This window comes from Bactrocera neohumeralis, chromosome 2, assembly GCF_024586455.1.
Source record: "Bactrocera neohumeralis isolate Rockhampton chromosome 2, APGP_CSIRO_Bneo_wtdbg2-racon-allhic-juicebox.fasta_v2, whole genome shotgun sequence".
Taxonomy (NCBI): Eukaryota; Metazoa; Arthropoda; class Insecta; order Diptera; family Tephritidae; genus Bactrocera; species Bactrocera neohumeralis.
The window spans coordinates 52,931,645-52,954,015 of record NC_065919.1 but is presented as its reverse complement, the minus strand read 5'-3'; the positions used below and the strand labels follow the sequence as shown (position 1 = coordinate 52,954,015).

Here is a 22,371-nt window from a genome sequence, read left to right as displayed (position 1 = left end):
TTATGGATCAACATATCCTTGTCAGTACTTGTCATGTACGAAGGATACATAATTTTCACTTGTCCATAATATAACAACGTTATACAAAGTGTAGAATATTTTATTAAATTTTATTTTTAGGAACATATTACAATGTGAGTGTATTATGCAAAAGTAAAAATGCAGTTTTAAGTGTTTGCGAAAATCTACGAAGGATTTAAAAGGTAAATTTAATATTAGGTAATAGGTCCACATGTTGGACTGTGTAAAGTTGTCAGAGAATTTACAAATTGTTTGAATTTATTAGGAAAGGCGCATTAAAAGCCCAGATGAAAAGAGAACCCTTCTATAACAAATGAAAAAAAAAAAACAAACAAAAAAAGAAATAGTAAGAATAAATAAAAAATTTGCATGTATGTACATACATATAGGGAATTTATAAAATAAAATAAATAAAAAATGGCGTTTAATTGAGAAAGTTACTTAAAATTATGTAATAAATAATTTAATTAATTTCAATGCATAATTTGTGTTTTTTATTTGAAGGCTTTTGAAAATGGCATTGAAAAACCGAGTACTGTTTGCTTGTGTGTGTCTCCTGGGATTAATATATTGCAGTAAAGGCCGAACTGCGAAACGTTCGGATGTTTACATTGCCGGTTTCTTTCCATACGGCGATGGAGTGGAGAATTCCGATACAGGTGAGGGAAATTCTACAGATTTGCTTAATTATAGTATATACTTTTACATAGCTTCGAAAAAGAACATAATTTGATTTTTGATATTATTTTCTTTTACATAGGCCGCGGTGTTATGCCCAGCGTTAAATTGGCACTTTCCCATGTGAATGAACATCCCACAATTTTAATTAATTATCGGCTGCACATGTGGTGGAATGACACGGAGGTACATTTACATTTCTAATATTATTCCACCAATATGTGGTAATAAATATTTTCCTTTGATTTTTTTACAGTGCAATGCCGCAGTTGGTGTTAAGTCCTTCTTCGATATGATGCACTCAGGTCCCAATAAGTTGATGCTCTTCGGAGCTGCTTGTACACACGTAACAGATCCTATAGCCAAGGCCAGTAAGCACTGGCATTTGACACAATTATCGTACGCCGATACTCATCCCATGTTTACGAAAGACGCATTTCCCAACTTCTTTCGTGTAGTACCATCGGAGAATGCTTTTAATGCGCCACGTCTGGCATTACTTAAGGAATTCAATTGGACACGTGTCGGCACATTGTATCAAAATGAACCACGCTATTCCTTGCCACATAACCATATGGTAGCCGATCTTGACTCAATGCAATTGGAAGTGGTTGAGACACAAAGTTTTGTTAATGATGTAAACGAACCACTAAAGAAATTACGCGAAAAGGATGTACGCATTATTCTTGGAAATTTTAATGAGCATTACGCACGCAAAGTCTTTTGTGAAGCTTATAGGTAAGCGAAGGCATTAATGCATTAATCTGGGTGAAGTGAAAGGGCTCCAAAGTAAAAAAAAAAAATAATTACTTTTGGTATCTTGGTAGATTGGAAATGTATGGGCGTTCTTATCAGTGGCTGATTATGGCTACCTATTCAACGGAGTGGTGGAATGCAACAATCGATACCGAGTGTACGGTGGATGAGATTGCAACCGCACTTGAAGGCACCATTCTGGTTGACTTGCTACCTCTGTCAACAAGTGGTGACATAACCGTTGCCGGGATTGTAAGATTCTAAAACTTTCGCTGACCCAATATACATATACATATGTATAGTATGTATTAATAAACTTTAATTTAATTTTTAATTTAAATTGCAGACTGCCGATGAGTATCTCTCGGAATACGATAGTTTGCGCGGTACCGAATATTCCCGCTTTCATGGTTATACTTACGATGGAATTTGGGCAGCTGCGTTGGCTATTCAATATGTTGCGCAGAAGCGAGAAGACTTTCTAACGCATTTTGATTATCGTGTAAAAGATTGGGAGCTTGTGTTTTTAGAAGCGCTCCGGAATACTTCATTCGAAGGAGTTACGGTATGGCTATTTAACAAAATATATTTGTTTCACTAAAAACCTGTCTTATTGAGTAGAAATAAAAAGCATACCTAATATTGTATTATTTTCAAATTTATTTCATCGCTCCCCATTTCAAGGGTCCCGTACGTTTCTACAACAACGAGCGCAAAGCCAACATTCTCATTACACAATTTCAATTGGGTCAAGCAGAAAAGATTGGTGAATATCACTCGCAATTAAGTCACTTGGATTTAACTTTGGGAAAACCAGTAAGATGGGTAAGTGAAATTTTTAAGGTTTTGAGTAGAAACAAAAATGATACTTTACTAAACCTTTTCATTTTTTTTATCAAGTTAAGCCCTCAGATAGAGTTATTTATTTTTACTTTTACGTATAGTTTATATCAGTTTATATTAACTATTATATAAATTTTTTTTAAATACTAAATAAAATTAAAAAAAGGAAAATAAAGTAACTCTTTGTAATAATTAGGTGGGAAGAACTCCACCAAAGGACCGTACATTAATATACATTGAGCACAGCCAAGTGAACTTAACCATTTATATAGTATCAGCGAGCGCTTCGGTGATTGGCATCATAGTGGCCTGCGTTTTCTTAGCTTTTAATATAAAATATCGAAATCAAAGGTGAGTGAAACAATTAATTTTTATATTAACCGTGTATATTAAGTTTGCCACGAAATGTGTAACATTCAGAAGGAAGGGTCGGATGCCCTATAAAATATGTACATACCCGTAAATGAGTAGCGTTATAAGCTGAATTGATTTATCCATGTCCCTCACTGCGTCCATCTGTCTGTTTAACTATATCCTCAGTTTTCGAGGTATCGCTCTGAGGTTTCTGCTCTTCAAGAAGTTGCTCATTTGTCCGAGCCGCCAAATCGCACCTTTAAAGCATATATGTAAAAATTTAACGTTTTTATTTGACGAGATATCTTGAGGAAATTTGGCGTGGATCGTTCAGATCGGACCATTTTAACATAAAGCTGCAAGTTTGTATGTTCACAATCAAGTTTTTGTATGGAAATTATCCAGGGTATTATTATTCTTTCTTGCCGGGCAGAAATTATTCAGCTTTGCAGACTTCCAGTAAACATATTTGTAAGACGGGTTAAAGAAGCATCGTTGTATCAAATGTAGACAATTTCGAGAAATTAGTTGTTTTTCGTTTTATTTTTTTTTGGCAATATACTGATCAGACCGCCATCGTAATCATTTAAAAATCTTGTAAAAAAAGACAGTTAAGATCAAAGCCACACCGTGTTAAATATAACAAAGCATACCACTAAGTTTACTAAAATTTTTTATATTATTATTTTTTTTTGCAGATATATAAAAATGTCAAGTCCACATCTCAATAATCTCATAATCATTGGTTGTATGCTCACATATATGAGTGTTATATTTCTGGGCTTGGACACCACCTTGAGCAGTGTGGCTGCATTCCCCTACATATGCACAGCACGCGCGTGGATACTTATGGCCGGCTTCAGTTTGGCGTTTGGTGCGATGTTTTCGAAAACATGGCGTGTGCACTCCATATTCACCGATCTAAAGCTAAATAAAAAAGTCATAAAGGACTATCAATTGTTTATGGTAGTGGGTATATTATTGGCCATTGATATTGCTATTATAACGACATGGCAAGTAGCCGATCCCTTCTATCGTGACACTAAACAATTAGAACCAAGGGTAGGAAAAAATTATTGAAACGCTTAACTATTTACTATTTAAATATAAATTTTAGCATCACGAGTCAATGGACGATGTTTTGGTTATACCTGAAAATGAATACTGCCAATCAGAGCATATGACGATATTTGTTAGTATAATATATGCTTATAAAGGCCTGCTACTGGTGTGTGATATTTTAACCTTGATTTCTTCATTTGCAAACCAAAAATTAATAGTAATATTACTATATTTTATTTATTGTGTTTAAGGTATTTGGTGCTTTCCTGGCTTGGGAGACACGTCATGTTTCCATTCCGGCCTTAAATGACTCGAAACATATTGGATTTTCCGTTTACAATGTCTTCATAACATGCATCGCCGGTGCCGCTATTTCGTTGGTGCTCTCCGATCGCAAGGATTTAGTTTTTGTCTTACTCTCATTTTTTATAATTTTTTGTACGACAGCAACATTATGTTTGGTGTTCGTACCGAAAGTAAGACTGGTAGTAAGGAAGTTTTGTAGTTTTTGTAGCTGTATTTTTAAATTAAATTTAAGATTTACTGTTATCGTAATTATGGACAAAATTAAATGAGCTATTGGCATATTCAAATATGTGTATGATGAGCGCCTAATCATGTCACACTTAAATTTTCAAATGAACTTAAAACAAAAAAAAACTTTCATAAAAAAAAATGTTAAATAATATTTTGCAAATGAAATATTTTGATTAGATGCTCTTTAACTGTGCTATACACTTTATTGAAAACTTCTCGCGCATTATTTACATCACGGCCGTTTCTAGCAAACGAAGACAAGTCGGTTAATGAAAAAAATAAATTTTTTAGAATAAAAAAAATTGAACTGCATGAAATACCGTAAAAAATTTGACCTACTAACCGAATTCGGGCTTTTATACCATTTTTTTTTACAAGATTCTCTAATAATATTTTAAAAACTTGACTGTGGTATAAATTTTAAAATAAAAAATAGAAAGTATAAATCTAGAATATTTGGTGTACTATATATCACTTTTGTCCAAAATCCTTTACGAGTATACTTATGTGTCAATTTGAGTTCGTATTTGCTTTACATTTAATTCTGATTTAGCTTACTCGAAATTCTATCGCTTTCACTCTTTTGCATTGGTGATTATTATTTGCTTAGTTACAACAATTTCAAAACTTTCAACTTTATATACTAGAAAATTCACCTGTTATGTATATCTATGTAATATCACCGATAAAATTTGTAATACCTAAAAGTGCTTCTTTTTCTTCTGCTTGACTTAAAGCTAGTCGAACTGAAACGCAACCCACAAGGTGTCGTTGATAAGCGCGTACGCGCCACCTTGCGTCCAATGTCGAAAAATCGACGCGATTCATCCGTCTGTGAATTGGAGCAACGCCTACGTGATGTGAAAAACACGAATTGCCGATTCCGCAAAATTCTTATGGAGAAAGAAAATGAACTGCAAGCTCTTATAAGAAAACTTGGACCTGAAGCTCGCAAGTGGATTGATGGCGTCACATGTACTGGCGGTATTGGCGGGGACTCGGAACCAATACTCAATGATACAGCTAGATTGTCTGCACCGCCAGTACGACGGGAAATGCCCAGCACAACAGGTGTTTATTGACATTAACTTAGTTTAAAGACTTAAAATCTTTTGCAAAACTCTTAGTAACTACATTTAATTAAAAAATCCAAGTTCTCAATCGAATTCAACTACTAACTACTTTTATTTTTATGTTTGTAGAAGTAACGGAACTTACTTCAGTTGACAGCGTAACTTCTACACACGTGGAAATGGACAGCTCCATGGTTTCAGTACAGTCAACGACAATCGCTCCATCCTTGCCACCGTAGGTTTTCTTGTTTTCTTACACACACATATAACTATACCGTTAATTTGAATTACATATGTGTCTTGTATCAACTTTTTAGTAAAAAGAAGTCCATGAAGTCTTTAACACAAATCCAAGATGGTATGGTCCAATCCACCGGCTTAGTTACTGGATCGAATTCGCTTCAAAAACAAACTCAAATGCAATCAATGCAACCCATACAACAACAATTACAGCAACAACTACAACAACAACAACCACCATTGCAAGCTGTAAAGCATGATGATCTCACTTACCGGAGACCGGGAGAGAAACGAAACTCCGTTTCAGCTCAAACCGATCCCATACCGAGTATGAAAAAGCAAGAATGCAACAATATCAAAAGAAGCGAAGATTCACAATTGCGGGAGCGCCGGCAATCAGTGGCGTCCAGGGTAAAGAAAAATTAGAGTTGATGATGCAGAATTTTAGAAAGTTTTTTATGCTCTTAATCAATAAATATCAAATAATTTCTTTATTTTAGCACTATGACAGTGGAAGTCAGACTCCAACCGCCTATCCAAAGACCGCACATAATCATAGGAATTCCGCTACAAATATTTCTAATTCCAATAACGATCTAAACGGTTCTTGTCCCCATGCTCCATATACGAAAAGCAATAACGTCATAAAGAGTGAGTAAAATAACAATTTCCTGATTGTTTAGTATTTTGAGCTGAGTCTCTTTTAAAGCACCCACAACATCGGACAGCCGTCGTGGAACCAACGCCATGAAATCCAATTTTGTGGTCTCACAAAGCGATCTATGGGACACCCATACACTTTCACATGCCAAGCAACATTCGCGCCAGTCACCGCGCAACTATGCTAGCCCACAACGTTGTTCGGAACACAGTCATATCATTCCATATAACCAGACTACGTCACCCATACAACGTTCAGTCTCGGAAAAGAATCGTAATAAGCATCGTCATAAGCCGCAGAAGGGAACGGTATGCCAAAGCGAAACCGACAGTGAACGTGAACGTGAGCCAACGCCGCCAGCTACGCAGTGCATTACACAGCGCAAACTCAACAAGATGAGTAGTATACAACATGCTGCACATCATCATTCCTCCCCAAATGTAGCACCTGATAAGCAACGCAAGCATCGAAATAAAATCGAATCGTCAATTTATGGTGCTAGTTCGGAGACAGAGTTACTAGATGGAGAAACAGCAATATTGCCCATATTCCGAAAATTGCTCACTGAAAAGAGCCCTAACTATCGTGGTCGAAATGTTGTGGGTCAAAGTTGTCCGAACATATCCATCAAATGCGATATTGTGGAGTATCTTTAGAACAAGAAGAAATCCATTACACCAAAATCTCGTTTATTGTATGTGTGAGCTCTGCAAGTTGATTTAAATACAATTTAACTCGGCCTACACCAGAGCAGAGAAAAGTTAGACTAATAACTATGTTTTTAAAACTAAAGAATTCTTTGCATGGAATTACTCACATATAATATGAATTTAATTGAAAATGATTATAAATAAAAACGTATTCCAAAGAAGAAAAATTCTTATGCTTAAGTGTGATTATTTTTGTAGAAAACTATCAGATACTGAAGTTGACTATCGTTTCCTACGATAGTCGCTACAGTAACAATAACTCATCCCGCATTGAGCTCAAGTAATTAAATGTGAAAACGCTAAAGGTAAATGAGAGAAAAGCCACATTTGGAACATATGTATCAAATCAGATACGGAAGTTATTTCTTCTTCCTGTACGAATCAGTTTGAAATATTTGATAGGATTGTGGCTTACTTGTCTACCTAAAACACACACCACTTTTTGTATTTACACCCTGAACAAGGTATATTAAGTTTGCCACGAAGTTTGTAACAGCCAGAAGGTAACGTATATTCTACAAAATATATGTGTACATACTCGTAAAAGATCAGATCGACAAGTGTCCGTCTCTCCGTCCGTCTGTATAACTAGTTCCGCAGCTTTTGATTTAAATATATTGAAATTTATCACACGTCCTTTGCTCTTCAAGAAGCTGCTCATTTGTCGGAACCACTATAATATACATATATGGCTGTTCATAAAAACTGAATGTTGAAGAATCCGGAACAGTCTCAAAGCGCTTGAAACGATTCATATGTAAATGTGTAGAGTGGAAAATATCGTTTCGATAAATACGAAAATGTTGGATTTTTAGCTCGATACACTAGATACAACGGTGCTCGGTCCGGCGAATGCCTTTGGCAAGTTTGGCAGTGAAAAGAATACTTACGGGAAGAAATCTAGAGAATACGGTGGATTATTTAAATTTTTGTCAACCTTTTCTTTAGCTTTTTACTTGAATACCCAAACAGATCGTGAATAACGGAACCGAGACCAAAATCACAATCTCACCTTGAAACAGTTTCATTCTTTGATTAAAACAGTATTTTGTTGTTTGTAATTAGTGGAATTTCTCGTACAAAATAATAACAACCCGTTGTTTATTATAATAAATACTATCTTTATTAAAAACTTCATATTACATATATTGTATATATATTTATACATAACTACACACATTCCGGAATAAATTCAATAATTTTTAATTCAAAGTATTATACATAATTATGTTTTATTAAACTAGCTTTATATCATATCACAGTTATCTATACGTCTATTATTATTTGTTTCTTTTGACAGTGGAAGTACATTGAACTTAAACTCTGCATTATATATATGTAGCTATATGTTTTAGCTTTTCTATACTCGAATATTTATATTATTGTAAATTAATTAAATATACTACATATTGACGTTTGCACCTTTTGTTCACAACATTCCGTAGTCTTGATTATATTATGTATTATATTTTGTGTCATTAACATCAAAACAATTTGTTGTACATATGATTTCAAATACATTTAGGAATGTAACATAGTGTATAATTGTGGATTAACGAAACAATTTAATCCAACATTTGATTTATTTTAAATTATTCCTAATTAACGCTACACACATTGGACATATAAAACGCTTATACTAACTAGCATATAAAGAACTATGTTATATAATTTAATTTCTTAGATACTTGCACCTAAAATTACGTTTCATGAAGTATCTATAATATTTTATTTATAACCATGGATGAATGTATATATGAATGTGCATTACACTTATTATATATAATATAATAATAATAATATTAAACATGATGTATTAAGTAGAAGCATTGATAGATAAGGGTTGTTCTCTATAATTTACTGCAAACCGAATTATTAATAGTAAGTCTTAAAATTAAATTGTATATATTGATTAGTGAAATAAATTATTATATATAAAAATTTATTTTTAATTGTAAAACGACTATGAGCAACGTCAACCTAACGGTTTCGTGCATGTTACGAGTATAAAAGTATATTATAATTTTAATGAGAAAAGAGTTAATACACAAATGCAAATAATTTTCATTTAAAACAAAGTTCAAAAAAATCGATTTGTCAATAATTTTTAAACATACTGTAGCGTACTATGCGTTTACTGTTTTGTGATTGGTCCTCGCTGAAGTCTGATCAACAACTACTGAATGATGTATTGTGTACATGTGAGAGCAGAGAAACTCGCCTCGCTGGAGAGGTCAAGGCGCGGCCGTAGCTGCTGTAAAATAGTAAAGAACTCGAATTCACTAAACTCACTAAATTGAATTTTTTTTGTTATGATTGCTAACGGAAGACTAACTACATGCACTTCTTAACGTGTTTTTTTTTCATTATAAAACTAGACTTTAAGTAATATAATTGCTTAACGCAACATAATTTGTAATTTAATACTTAAATAATACTACATGATAATATAGTAGGAGTGTCCGGACATATAAGCCACGTAAACGGGTAGCAGTTTGAGTTAGAGCCATTCATCGTGGGAGGTCTGGTTATATAAAATCCTTAATTTTTAATCTATATTTTAAGTTTTTTAATACGGTTTACAATTATTTAACGAATCTGTACTGATTCAAATATGTAAGTTAGCAATTAAATGCTGGTAAACAAACAATATGCTATTCATTATCCCAAAAATATTTACTATATGTAAGTACATATGCAATTTGTGCTTTCAGTTGCAGAAGCATGGTAAGTTCTAATTAATATAAACACTAACATTAGTAAATATGTATGCATATGATCGTATACAGTTTACCAAAAATAGTTGTATAGGTATCTTAGTTTGTAACATGTAACTCAGGACTTTCAATAGACGGACTCTTGTGATCGTTGACAGTAGAAAAATTGGCGCAGGTTATATCGTGTTTATTATTGAATGAATGTTCGAAATCAACACTCAGCGGATGAGAGCTTTCTGTACCAGAAATAGTTTTAATTAATGAACTCGATGTGAGCGACTCGAGTTCATGGGTTTCCGAGTTTATTAGTTCACCGACAGCGGAACTTGACGGTGTTAATAACTGTTCACTCGCAATTACTTGACTTTGTTTTCTGAAATAGCAAAGAAAATAAAAAATAAATATAGTGCAATGAAATATAATTGGAAATATATATTTTCAAAGTGTAAGTGTTAATTTTCTAATTGCGTCAGGTCTTACCTTTCATAGTACTTATTGCCAGTAGTTGATGATCCTTTATTCATTAACGGGTAACTGAATTGCATGAAACCGTACTGCGGACCAGCCGTTTTTAGCAGGCTCATAAGAAAAAATGTGCCATATAACCAGCTGACAACCATAACAATAACCAAAAATAAACCAATCTGTATATATGGCAGTACGTTAGACGCCAGCATTAAAGCACCAGCAGCACCTGTAGTGATTGCTGCCATCGACGTTGGCCCCACAATCCGTGATAAGGTGAAATGGCTAGCGGCCAGACGCTCCTTCGTCGGCGACATGCGATAATGTATACCGTAGTGCAAGCTGAAATCGACTGCCAATCCGATGGCAGTGCTCACAGCTATACTTTCAAGCACATTTAATTTCCAACCGAGTAAAATTAGTATTGACACCGTCGTAAAAATTGTAAGTAAAACTGTAATCACCGCATACAAAGATACTAAAACATTCAAAGTAACCAAAAGTAAAACCAAGAGCGAAGCACTCATAGCAACTGAAATCGCTACTAACGTATCGTGACTAAGTGTACTTTGGGTATCAAAGAACTTAAGTTCACTGGTAAACCAACCGCCCTGCATTTCAGGCGGAGCCTCCCGCAACTCGTTGGCGAGCCACAGCTCCACTGATTGTACAAATTTTTTGACATCTGTGTAGGCCGTTGTGTAGGCCACATTCGATTCGAACTCTAGCACTAAGGCTTTCACTTGTGGCGGTGCGAGCGTAACATGTTGGGATGTATTACCAATTGAGATTTCATTATAAGTTTGTAGTAGTGGATTGCTTCGTCTGTCGGCCAAGAATCTTGGCCCGGCGACACCAGGAGTGTAGTACTCCCGCGGAGTAGCGTAAAGTGAGGACATACTTTGTGGCAAGCAAATATCGAAGACATATGGCTCGAAAGGAAACTTTGATACGTCACAACAAGGAGTGCGATCAGTATTATCCATACCATCTATACACCTGGAAATAAATTACATTTTCACATAAAATTAAATACACGATACATAAAAATATTTGTTTTAAAAAAATAAATGTCAGAGTTATTATATTATTTAACTCACATGCGATCCATAAGGGATATAAAATTTTCAATGAAGCAATTCGGCAATAATAAACCAAAAGTAATTTCGTAAAATGGCTGTTTTCTTATTTTTTTACAGAAATCTAGCAACCAAACTTGAGCAGCCTTTGTAGATATATTAAAATTATTGTCATAATACAAGTTCCCATGGGAAAAAGGATCAGTGTAGTCGCCGTCATCAACTGGTTGTATACCCCAAACGAAGCGCATTGGTAATTTAAAATTTTCATAAGCCTGAAAAAGATAAAGACCATATCGAAACGGAAAAGGTGTTGGTTTATTAAACATCACTAGTATCTAATTATAATTAATTTCTAAGTACTTACCGACATCGACTTCTCAAACCAAAACTCATTTTTCATTTTACTATTATATATTTCGAATGGATGGCTACTTGAGAATAGTTGAAAATGGTCGCTATCCGGCAACTGCAGCCCAGGCGCATACAATACAATAACTGTGCTGCATAATCCTATCGCACCTACGAAAATAATTACAATTATTTTAGCAATGTACGTTCTAAAGCAGTTTATATAGAATATATTATCATTAATAAAAAATTTAAACTAAATCAAAAAACTAAACTAAATTATTATCATTATGAATCTTCATTGTGGGATTGTAGCACCACACTTGTGTATTTTTTATTAAATAATATTAGCATTTTTAGATTCATAAAGCTTTATATTACCAAATAAGCATATCCATATTATTGAATAATTCATCACAGCCTTCGTTATAACTGTCTCATATAGATGACAGAACTTTGTAATTGACTTATTGAACATTAGCAATAGCTTTTGTATTGGAAGTTTACTATTGCAGCTTGCACAAGCAGATAGACGTTCCATTATGCAGACGACAGCAGGCAGCCAAGTTATCATAAGTAAATAATTGGTTACAGCTACCGTTCCGGCAAATACACTAGAAGTTCAAGCAAAAATAAATATTAATTATTACGGTTTTGCAAATATGTATAAAAATAATTTTATATTAATATTAAGAAAGAATACCAGTCGCAACATTGTACTCAAAACAAAAAAATATCTTACCCAAAGCATTTAATAGCCGTTATGGAGCTAGTATACGACGAAAAGAAAGCTGTAGCAGTGGTTAGAGAAGATACAAACATTGATAATGCTGAATGATGAAATGCGGATGCCATTAAATTCTGTAGGGTTTCTGTGTGCTCACTTCCGCCCTCAACAATTGGTGTTGCGTGAGTAGAAGAGGTTGACTTTGCTGACTTGGTAAACCGTTCCGCTAGAACGCATTGCCAAATCTTTACAAAAAGAAATGCATTGTCAGCGCCAATACCTGAAAATAAATTTTAAAATACTTTGTAGCAAACTATTTTTGAAATCTTATGGAAATAAATACATTTACTTACCTATTATTACAACCACAGCCAATAAGTTCATGTATGGAAAGAATGACATTTTAAAGACCAAAGTATAGACAAAATATGCTAAACCCAATGAAAACATCACTGCCACACAGACCATCAACGTAACGAAAATCGACGTTGTATACAACCAAATACATGTCATAACGAAGACTCCGCCTAGTGAGACCAGCCAAACGTCTGTAAGTAACGACTCATTAAATAGTTCGTTTTCAAGTCCCAAGTCCATTGATACTACTTGAACAAGTTCATTTTTTAAATCACTGGAAAAAAGTAAAAATATGAAAGCAATTACATTTATTTTTAATATAAATTCATAACAAAAAATTTTATCTACATACATACATAAATTCTGTGATATAAAATTAAAACAACATTATAGCCTATTCTTGTGCTCTAACACAATACTCTTAGTTTGTTTGAAAATGTTGGATTGTTGCGGAAATCATTTGACAACGTACAAGTTTGACTACAGAACCAGGAAGTCAAATAATTTTGCTAATAGAGCCCCGAAAATTGAGCAAGCTGATGAACCGCTTATAAGCAATTACTATTGGTTTCCCTTACAGACAAATGGCATCCAAGCGAAAAGCAAAGTATGGCCTAAAACTACGGTTGGCATGGAAGAATATAAAGATTTTGTAAAACGTTTGGAGAACTGCAAAAAAGAATTGTTTAAAATGTTCTTTAGATGTCCCGACGTTGACACTAAATTGATTGAAAAAATGTTAAGAGATTTAGAAAAAAGTACCTATATGGTTACCTATTCACCAAATTATTTTTATTCCAAGAAGGAGTCTCAACGTTTTTTAAGAACAGCACACGAAAAGAGTAACTTGAAATATTACGAAACCACATATGGTACTTACTACAATCGCGTAAAAGAACTAGAACGGTTCAAAGATGTTCTGTATGGTATGATGCCAAAACACGAGAGAGATAAATTTCATGACGAAATAAATAAATTGTATATAACGGGAGTAACTACTTATCAAGTTAGCTACAATATTCCTGCAATTGAACAATCAAAAAAGAAACAAACCAGGGACGCGCCAATTGATAGATATACTTTACGTCGAGTATAATAGATGTGTATATATAAAATTCCTGTATGTTGGTACGTTACATAACTAGTGTATAAAATTCTATACTTACGTATCTTCCCATTCATGAAATAATGGAAGAATTTTTGCTGTAGATGCTACAGGTACAAATATCATTGCATATTTCATAAATACTGTTGTGTCCTGTTAAATTAAACGAATGTTAAATTTCAAATTTGATTTTGTTAACTAACTTTACTCACATTCATACGAATGAAATTGTAATCAGTCAAAAAATGTAAAATATTATAAACAATATTTCCGTGAGTACATTCGCTTGGCGCTTGACAGGGGCTAAACTCGCTGCAATCATTACTTAACTTTAAGTCGTGATAATATTCGAAACACATCACCAATAAATTTTGTAGCATGACAACGTCCGTAATCTGGAAAACAATGAAACTTTGCAAAAACAAATTCATACTAATAAAACACATTTATACATTTAAATCGAAGCAAGAGCTCTTATTGACCAGAAGTGCAGCATAATTGGGTAGTGACCATGGGCGACAACAGGTGTCAGTGAGTTCTTCTCTTTGACAAAATTCACCATAACTTGGTATAGCAATAATTTGATTCTGTAATTGACACATGGCTAGCAAACCATTAAGGTCGAAAAGTGAATCCGTATCATTAGGACCTATACGCTCAACTACAAAGTGGGAGTAATCTTTGGAGGGTGAATCGCAAAAATAACCTTCCACATGTGGACCAGTATTTCCGTTTGGCGGAAATTGAGCTTGTTTGATAATGTTCCACGTACTCTTTTTAGACTGCACCTTTTCTCGGTGGTAGTCTTCATCAATGGATGTGGTATTACGACCGTATTCAAAATGTTCACTACGATTTAGTTGTTCCAAGCTTGACAATGAATCATTTGTAATCTCATAATCCCGAAAGACGCCACTATCACCATTCCATTGAGTTGGTAAAAGGTTGGTGTCATTACTCTTACGAGTTGTTATATTAAACCGATTTTGCAACGAAATTATCTTCTTACTCAGGTGTAATTCTTTTTTATGGTGTTTTGGGTTTTTGGGCTTTTTTCGATTTTTACGTTTGTGAGTTCGATTGTGACGTTGATGTTTTCGCATATTTTTTAAATGATGATAGTTATTATTATTGTAAAACAGCAAATCATTTGGGTTTGTCACCAGACTACCAGAGGGTCCAGTCTCCTGTATTAAATTATTCCAAGCGCTTAGACGTTTTCCTAACGCTGTACCTCGTGTTTCAAATCCCTGCAATCACGGATAAGATAAGTTAAGAAAACATTTTTGCAATAACTATGTAAATATCTTACACTATATTCAAGTTATTCGAAAATAAATACTGAAGGTTGTATTGAACACAAATCGTGAAGGTAATGCCTTCTACTAATGCAGAAGTGAAACTTTTTATAAATAAAACAGTATGTATAAATATATCGAATAAATTTATGAATTATGTTTGGGACAGGACAGGACAAAGCCACCTCCTACCGAAATCCCATACACTTTTTAAAATAGTAATGTATATAATATTTTAAATAAATGGGTTATAGAAAATAAATTTGCGTAAAGACATTCATTAGGGTAGCTAAATAAACATATTATAATTCAGTAAATAATTCACACATACCAACGTGGGATCACTAAAATCTGGTACCGAATTCATGGTCACGGATACAGTGATGCAAGCTATACATAAAACGGCCACGGCCAGGACCATTAGATAAGGCCGTCGTACCAAAAAGTTGTAATACCAATGCATAGGTAAGGCCGTAATGAAATCCGAAATTGAGTGACTTTTCTAATATTTATAATCCTTTTAACGCACATATATCCTTTGTGTATTTAACCGAGCAATTTCCAAATGCCATTAAAATTGCTGGCCTTTCTAAAAATTACTTCACCGTATTTATTTGATTCAACTCATATTTAATCCTCACACTTAATTCAGCTGGTAATATTTTGTATACTTTCAATATATTTACTTATATCTCAAACACTTTTTCATACATTTAGATGTATAATAACCTCTACTGTGGTATTAACATTTGCAAATTTCAATGAAAGAACAACAAAAAACAAAACGACTACAGGTATTCACTAAACAAATAATGTTTGTAAAATAAGCATATGAAACAGTCCATGTAATAAATATTCGGACATTATTGCCAGAAATCTACTACATTTGCAGTTGCAATTTATAATCTATTCCCTTTTCCGAATGTCCTTAGTTATCTATTTAGAACTTAACTAATATTAAATCCTAAGTTCATTTATTTAAATAACTTTTACAAAAACGTTTTAGTATACAATTAGAATATTTTTAGTGAACATCATTTATTCAACAGCTTTATTAAAATATTAGAATATTATTATGTTTATATTTTTAGGCCATCAAATTAATTATTAATTCATTGTTATTCGTTACCCATTCCATTCCTGCAATTAATATAACATTAGTTAGTAAAAATATAAATTTTAAAATTAAGTTTATTGGCTTAACAGCAATAAAATTTCATACAAAATAGGAGTCTTTAAATGCAACTCAGAATGCGAGCAGCTGATCGGTATCTAGAATAATAAAATCCGCCGGGTTATTTAATCATTTTGTTGATTAATTTTTATAAATGGAAATTAAGGTGTAGGAAATACCTTAATGGATAATTATTAGTAATGATACGAAAACTTGCAAATGTGTTTAGAGGGCAGTTAAAATATAATGGCAATTCATTTCAAAACGTATCACCTACATGGTATTCGGAAACTAGTAAAGCGTTTTATTGTACAAAAAGTGAGAACGAAAGCAAGGCACAAAATGATGACAGTGAAAGAGGGGGTAGAGGAAAGAGTAATATACGAAAGCCACCGCTTCCCGCTATCCAAAATCCTTTTGCCAATGTGACAAATAAAACCAAGGAATCCTACCTAGCGATGTTGGAGATTTTCGAAGAGCGTGACGTTCATCGGCGGAATCATGTCGAGTTTATTTATGCTGCTCTCCGAAACATGGCAGATTTTGGCGTTGAACATGATATAGAAGTGTACAAAGCTTTAATTAACGTTATGCCGAAAGGAAAATTTATTCCCACTAATGTTTTTCAAGCCGAATTCATGCATTACCCTAAACAACAACAGTGCATAATAGATCTGTTAGAACAAATGGAAGATCTGGGTGTAATGCCTGATTATGAAATGGAAGCTATGTTGTTAAATGTATTTGGACGACGAGGACACCCATTACGTAAGTATTGGAGAATGATGTATTGGATGCCAAAGTTTAAAAACTTATCACCATGGCCTCTACCAAACCCTATACCTGATGATACACTAAATATTGCTCAGCTAGCTGTAGAGCGCATGTGTACAGTAGATTTGCGATCAAAGATCTCTGTATATGAAACCAAAAATGTCCAGGATTCTATAGATGACACGTGGATCGTAAGTGGTATGAGTGCAGAACAGTCACAACTATTAAGAGATCATCCCCACGATAAAGCCGTTTATATAGAAGGTCCCTTCTTGATTTGGTTAAGAAATCGCTCAATAAATTACTTTACGTTACGAGCTGATCCAGATCCAAACTTACTACAAAGTCTTCAAGAAGAACAAGAAGATCAGGATGGTATGATTATTTTTGTTTCTAAAAAAATATAGGATATTTATATAAATTAAAATCTATAAATTTTTAGATGTATCACGGTTAAAGGCGCCATTCTTTGGTACCGCGATTCCTCGACCCAAAAATGCAATTGGTAAAAACCGTTCTGTACATCAACAAGAGGATGGTACAATTTTTGCAATTTGTGCAACTGGTACATCCACAAAGGACTCATTATTGTCCTGGATAAGATTGTTAGAATCTAACGGAAACCCGACCTTAGGTGAAATACCAGTGCTGTTTAGATTTAAATCTGTTGTAACAGCGAAAGCAATTGAAATAGAAGACAAAGCAAAATCTGATAATCTGCAATCGAATCCCAGTTCAAAAACTACGGATTGAAATTTGTTGTAATTTATATCTTACGATGTATTAAATAAATTTTTCTTTATAATAAAAAATGTACATTCATTAGGGTATAATTTCACACTTTTTATTCAAGTCGAAAAGAACAATCAAAGTAGTGGTAAAAATATGCATAAGTATTTATGCGGGTATTACAGGCAAAATATGATAATTTGTTACACTTTTTTTTGACGATGGTATTTTATGATCTCAAACTAAAGAAAAATATATTACACACAAATTGACATGTAACATTTGCAGCTGGTAACTTACATTTTTCCAAATTTATGACAACTGACAACGACGAGTCATTCGTGATATGTATAAATTCACCGAATTAAAATGTTATAGATTTCTATAAATATATACATACTCTGGTTCAAAGAAGTTTTTCTATGTAATTTGAAAAATACAATCAAAATTGTTTTATAGCTGAGCTTTTAAAAATGTTATTCGAAAATACTTTTTTGAATTACACTATGTACAGTAATATATTTAGATCATTAATTATATGTTCGAATTTTAAATTCAATAAGTATGTCTAGACAAAAAAAATCTACGACTAGAACTAGAACAAACTTGTTTGAAGTATTTTCGTAAAAATTTAATCCACATGCAATTATATGCAGATTATAAAAATGTAATTATATAATAGTGATTGAGGTATAGGTAAATGTAACATTTTTAATACCTTACTATTTTTCAAGTCAAGTTCCAGTTTATTTTCAAATCAATTTATCCAGCCGATTTGTTGAGAGGGAAAACTTTTGTAACTACACCGATGCCCTTACTTGTGCCTTCACGAAATAACATCCGTACGCCAGGCCGAACATACTCAGGATGCCCAACAAATTCAAACAAAACCAAAGCACTATCATTGGTACCCATTTTTTCACGCTCCTCTATTGCTCGAATAATTGCAGTTTGCCGTATGCTGCCTATGTGTATAGTCGTCTGAAAGCCTACGTAAATTGCTGTAGCGTGAAAGAGAACAGACACTTCCGCCTAAAATATTAAAAAAAAAAAACAAAATTAACACAATATTGAAGTATACCATAGTTATTTTAAAACATTACTTGAAAAAGGAGTGTACCGTATGGTTCCTCTCCAGGATCGCCAGTATCGCCTAACAACGTCATTCCACTTCTAAGTGGTGGCAGCGTCTGGTTTGGGATAAATGATAAAGAGGCACTTTGCCCCGCTCGTACCATCCGACATGGAGCTTTGTTCCGATGAATTGTGTGCACATTAACAGTATGAAAGCTACCGTCATGTAAAGGTCCAATTTTCATTTGCATGTTTTCCGTTAGTACCCCTTTTACGAGTAAACCGCCAACTACTGGACCAACTTCGGTTACTCGAAAAATCTCATCAATATGAAATTCACTTGACTCCTGTTCTAGACGTTCTTTTTCCAGATTACTAATGCATGGTGATAGAACGTAGAGAAACTTTGTAACCAGACTAAGTCCTGCTCCCGTCACGTTTGAAACACAAAAAATGGGAACAATATTTTCGGAAACTTGATTAGATGCTGCGGAAATAGCCTCATCGGCATTTGTGACAATAAATGGCAACTTCCGACATCCCACTGATGTAAGAACCTGCCTTAATTCTTGTACTGTTTGTTCCGGACTTGTTATATCGGTCTTGGTAACAACGATGAAGAATGGCATATCCAAGGCTCGGACAATAGATAGATGCTCTTTACTAGTACCAGTACAACCGCTGCCTGCTGACACCACTAACATGGCATAGTGCGGAGAGTAGCCCAACAGTGCCTGCACTGTTGTTCGCATGTAGCGTCTATGACCAGCCAAGTCTAAAAATGTTACCAGTTTTGTGGAGCGGTCGCTAATCTCCTCGGCAGTCGTCAATTCATTATATTTGTAGTTTATGATTGTGCCCTGTTGTTGAGATACATTTAATCATCTTTAATTTTTTTAATGTTTGGGTGTTGTTGAAATGTAATCTTACCTGCGAATCGAAGCCAAGAGTTTCGTGTGAAATACTTGAAGTTCGACCCGATTGTATTTCGTGCATATGTCTAAACATAATAAGCCTTGCCAAACCACGGCCATTGTCGAATTCACCTTGCGTAAGCACACCTAATAGTGTGGATTTCCCTGCCTCCGCGCCTCCCAGTACAGCAACACGAATTTCTATATTATGTTGGTCATCAGGTATTTTACGAACTAAAACTTCGGCAACGGATCGTCGTGTTGCTATATATTTTCGTCGTAAAACTGAGGTACTAGCACCTAACTTTTGCGCCATTTGCTTAAGTGTGGCCAGGGAGGCACTCATGTCTTTTTCATTAAGCCCATGTAAGTGGCCTGAGTCAGATACGCCGATTTCGTAAACAGCTTCACCATTTCCTTCGCGCAGTCTCCATTTCATTTGAGTTACAAGATGTTCGAAGCGATGCTTCGATGGACTAATTAATTTCAGTTTGTACTCAATATTTCCCAACTGCGGTTCGGGTGGTAAAATGCCCTGATCAAAATCAATAATAATTTTATTATTTTGTAAATCTATTTCTCCTTCACTGCTACTGCTGCTTCCGCTTTCACTGGCTCTTTTATGTGTGCCACCTTTTGCTTTTACAGAAGTTTTCCGAACCTTTGATCCATTGCCACGAACTGGACGGTTGTTATTGTATTTGTCTGCTTCGTGATTTCCTTCATCGGAATCGAAGAGACTTATAAGCCCACAATCCATAATCTGAAGAAGAAATAAAACAAGTCAATTTCGAATTAAAAATACTGTTATAATTTTATATTATCTAGTGTTATTGAATAAAATGGTATATATGTATGTATGTAATCGTTTGAGATTTTGATGATAATACAAAATATGTTTTTTTCATAATTTCTGGTTAATCTGATAGAGCCCAATAAATACACGTATACAAACTATAACTCTTATGTATGTTGGGTTAGTAAATTTATACTTTTAAATGACGTGTAATGATTGAGTAGCTACTAAACACAAAATTTCTCGACAAATTTCACAATTCACAAAAATTGGGATTGTTTTCCATATAACCGCGCACTAATAAAAAAATTAGTAATGTTGATCTCGTATTTTTGGTGACCTTGAAAATTGAGGACTTGTTTATTTATGTTTGTTGCCAAGAATGGACAGAGACCTTCGGTTTATTTCATTTATGCGAATATTTAATGTACGTATGCTTTTTATTTGCTCTTTTATTCAATTCTTTTTTACATCAAATTTATCATTAGATACCACAATATTCATACTTTTGAAATTTGTTTGTTAAATTACCCGCTAAATTTTGGGTTCCTGTTTGTTTTTACTTTTACAAATAAGTACACATGAGCCTGTTAGGCAGAAATCGATTTATTGCAACATTAAACGTAGGCAATACAAAAATGGAATGAAAAGAAGAGAATGATGTACATCAAATGCAAACATAAATACTAAAGTCACTGTCAATCTGAAACCCATACATACAGATTTTGCTACAATAGTACTTATATCACATTGATTAAACAGTTGAAAATTGATCAATTGAGGAATATAACTTTTTAAAATTTTTGTACGAGAAGAGTAGTTAAAAAAATATCAAGTAATTTTTGTATTCTATTTATAAGCTATAGATATATGTACTTGTCACTGTAAGAATACTATTTCCAATTCTATTTCCTACTGGGTTCTATCAAAATATTTTTGTTTACATCGATTATGTATAATTCGCGTCATTTCGTCTCTATTGCTTTGACAAAGCAATACAAATAGAAGGATTAGTAAAATAAGAGAAAATATTTTGTTGTTGTTAACAACAAAACGTCTTTGTTTTGACTTTTCAATTTCCTTGATATCACAACAAAGGAATTCCAATAAGAGCGCCAAGTGCTCGTTCATATTAATTTTACTACATGAAAATGCATACACCTGTAAATACAAGTTTACTATGTACCAGTAGAAGTTGCAAAAATATAGTTTACACTAATAACAATAAAACTATTTCCATTTCAGTTATTGTCTCATGTAACAAAATAAAATTGACATTTTTTATTTACTATATTGTATACTGCAATCCTTTCACTTTTTTCGAATGTAATTTGCTGATGCAATTTTAGCAGACAAATACAGTCGAATGCGTTTTAAATTATTTCACAATCACATAACAAATGTCTTTAACAGTGTTTTATTTTTTTTTTTTTAATTTCGTACTTGAATATTGCTTATCAACGCTGTTCGTTTTTTCAACAAAAATTTTCACAATATAATAAGATAATTATTTAATTTTTACAAAATGCACACATTACTTTTATTATCTCTGAATTTTATTGCCTAAAATCGCGTCTATAAATAAGAGTTTCCTACTCAAATTTTCATTTTATAGTTAAATTTGTACTGGAAATTATAATGCTAATTCACACGTTACGATTAGTGTTCAATTCGTTTAATGTATCGAATACATGTCAAACATGGACTTAATATGTAATTTTCTTTTTGTGACAAATTCAATTTGGAAAAATATTCCACCAGTGATTATTAAAATCTTATATTAGTGTGGGGTTCAAAGCATTCCATAATATTTAAAACCGAAAAGCGGCAGTTTCTTTTCCCAGTATTTCGGGATGCAGTGTTATATGCAAAATAA

The 22,371-nt window shown here is 33.6% G+C and overlaps 5 protein-coding genes across 10 annotated transcripts; 3 read left to right on the top strand and 2 right to left on the bottom strand.

Annotated features, from left to right (window-relative positions):
• The first annotated feature begins 40 nt into the window (after positions 1 to 40).
• LOC126750790 (gamma-aminobutyric acid type B receptor subunit 2) lies at positions 41 to 7,115 on the top strand. Of its 2 annotated transcripts, none has more exons than XM_050460514.1 (16): positions 41 to 203; positions 526 to 680; positions 782 to 885; positions 956 to 1,437; positions 1,527 to 1,707; positions 1,802 to 2,020; positions 2,140 to 2,280; positions 2,495 to 2,649; positions 3,351 to 3,714; positions 3,770 to 3,880; positions 3,966 to 4,190; positions 4,989 to 5,322; positions 5,454 to 5,559; positions 5,642 to 5,975; positions 6,065 to 6,215; positions 6,274 to 7,115. In XM_050460514.1, exons 2-16 carry the CDS (start codon positions 536 to 538, stop codon positions 6,879 to 6,881), a joined length of 3,660 nt encoding a protein of 1,219 aa, XP_050316471.1. In that variant the 5' UTR covers positions 41 to 203; positions 526 to 535; the 3' UTR covers positions 6,882 to 7,115. The 2 variants fall into 2 exon arrangements, with proteins under 2 accessions (XP_050316471.1, XP_050316470.1); XM_050460513.1 differs by having other exon boundaries at positions 3,966 to 4,202.
• Positions 7,116 to 8,049: 934 nt separating this feature from the next.
• Positions 8,050 to 16,136, bottom strand: LOC126750791 (protein dispatched). 2 transcript variants are annotated; one of them, XM_050460516.1, is made up of 12 exons: positions 15,366 to 16,136; positions 14,189 to 14,986; positions 13,949 to 14,131; positions 13,798 to 13,889; positions 12,628 to 12,905; positions 12,290 to 12,554; positions 11,929 to 12,161; positions 11,564 to 11,718; positions 11,218 to 11,471; positions 10,133 to 11,116; positions 9,730 to 10,025; positions 8,050 to 9,669 (listed from the first exon to the last, which is right to left on the bottom strand). In XM_050460516.1, the coding sequence occupies exons 1-11, from the start codon at positions 15,495 to 15,497 to the stop codon at positions 9,752 to 9,754; spliced, it is 3,648 nt and encodes a 1,215-aa protein (XP_050316473.1). In that variant the 5' UTR covers positions 15,498 to 16,136; the 3' UTR covers positions 8,050 to 9,669; positions 9,730 to 9,751. The 2 variants fall into 2 exon arrangements, with proteins under 2 accessions (XP_050316473.1, XP_050316472.1); XM_050460515.1 differs by having other exon boundaries at positions 8,051 to 10,025.
• Positions 12,958 to 13,778, top strand: LOC126750799 (uncharacterized). Its single transcript, XM_050460527.1, has one exon. The coding sequence runs from the start codon at positions 13,068 to 13,070 to the stop codon at positions 13,725 to 13,727; it is 660 nt and encodes a 219-aa protein (XP_050316484.1). The 5' UTR covers positions 12,958 to 13,067; the 3' UTR covers positions 13,728 to 13,778.
• Positions 16,137 to 16,243: 107 nt separating the features above from the next.
• LOC126750794 (evolutionarily conserved signaling intermediate in Toll pathway, mitochondrial) lies at positions 16,244 to 17,815 on the top strand. Its single transcript, XM_050460521.1, has 2 exons — positions 16,244 to 17,357; positions 17,425 to 17,815. Exons 1-2 carry the CDS (start codon positions 16,409 to 16,411, stop codon positions 17,733 to 17,735), a joined length of 1,260 nt encoding a protein of 419 aa, XP_050316478.1. The 5' UTR covers positions 16,244 to 16,408; the 3' UTR covers positions 17,736 to 17,815.
• LOC126750792 (GTP-binding protein 2) lies at positions 17,805 to 22,033 on the bottom strand. 4 transcript variants are annotated; one of them, XM_050460520.1, is made up of 4 exons: positions 21,939 to 22,033; positions 19,716 to 20,462; positions 18,815 to 19,645; positions 17,805 to 18,743 (listed from the first exon to the last, which is right to left on the bottom strand). In XM_050460520.1, exons 2-4 carry the CDS (start codon positions 20,457 to 20,459, stop codon positions 18,474 to 18,476), a joined length of 1,845 nt encoding a protein of 614 aa, XP_050316477.1. In that variant the 5' UTR covers positions 20,460 to 20,462; positions 21,939 to 22,033; the 3' UTR covers positions 17,805 to 18,473. The 4 variants fall into 4 exon arrangements, with proteins under 4 accessions (XP_050316477.1, XP_050316475.1, XP_050316476.1 ...); XM_050460518.1 differs by lacking the exon at positions 21,939 to 22,033 and adding an exon at positions 21,785 to 21,930; XM_050460519.1 differs by lacking the exon at positions 21,939 to 22,033 and adding an exon at positions 21,002 to 21,156.
• Between the last annotated feature and the right edge of the window lie 338 nt (positions 22,034 to 22,371).

Excerpts from the sequence above, each read along its gene's own strand:
- LOC126750799 (XM_050460527.1), top strand. The coding sequence starts at position 13,068 with ATGTTGGATTGTTGCGGAAATCATTTGACAACGTACAAGTTTGACTAC.
- LOC126750792 (XM_050460520.1), bottom strand. The coding sequence starts at position 20,459 with ATGGATTGTGGGCTTATAAGTCTCTTCGATTCCGATGAAGGAAATCAC. Across the intron at positions 19,646-19,715 it reads CTCTTGGCTTCGATTCGCAG|GGCACAATCATAAACTACAA; the intron begins GTAAGATTACAT and ends TCTCAACAACAG. Across the intron at positions 18,744-18,814 it reads ACGGTACACTCCTTTTTCAA|GCGGAAGTGTCTGTTCTCTT; the intron begins GTAATGTTTTAA and ends TTAATATTTTAG.
- LOC126750794 (XM_050460521.1), top strand. The coding sequence starts at position 16,409 with ATGATACGAAAACTTGCAAATGTGTTTAGAGGGCAGTTAAAATATAAT. Across the intron at positions 17,358-17,424 it reads AGAACAAGAAGATCAGGATG|ATGTATCACGGTTAAAGGCG; the intron begins GTATGATTATTT and ends ATAAATTTTTAG.
- LOC126750790 (XM_050460513.1), top strand. The coding sequence starts at position 536 with ATGGCATTGAAAAACCGAGTACTGTTTGCTTGTGTGTGTCTCCTGGGA. Across the intron at positions 1,708-1,801 it reads ACATAACCGTTGCCGGGATT|ACTGCCGATGAGTATCTCTC; the intron begins GTAAGATTCTAA and ends TTTAAATTGCAG. Across the intron at positions 3,881-3,965 it reads CTTATAAAGGCCTGCTACTG|GTATTTGGTGCTTTCCTGGC; the intron begins GTGTGTGATATT and ends ATTGTGTTTAAG.
- LOC126750791 (XM_050460516.1), bottom strand. The coding sequence starts at position 15,497 with ATGCATTGGTATTACAACTTTTTGGTACGACGGCCTTATCTAATGGTC. Across the intron at positions 14,987-15,365 it reads ATTTTAGTGATCCCACGTTG|GGATTTGAAACACGAGGTAC; the intron begins GTATGTGTGAAT and ends CCGTGATTGCAG. Across the intron at positions 13,890-13,948 it reads ACAATTTCATTCGTATGAAT|GACACAACAGTATTTATGAA; the intron begins GTGAGTAAAGTT and ends TTAATTTAACAG.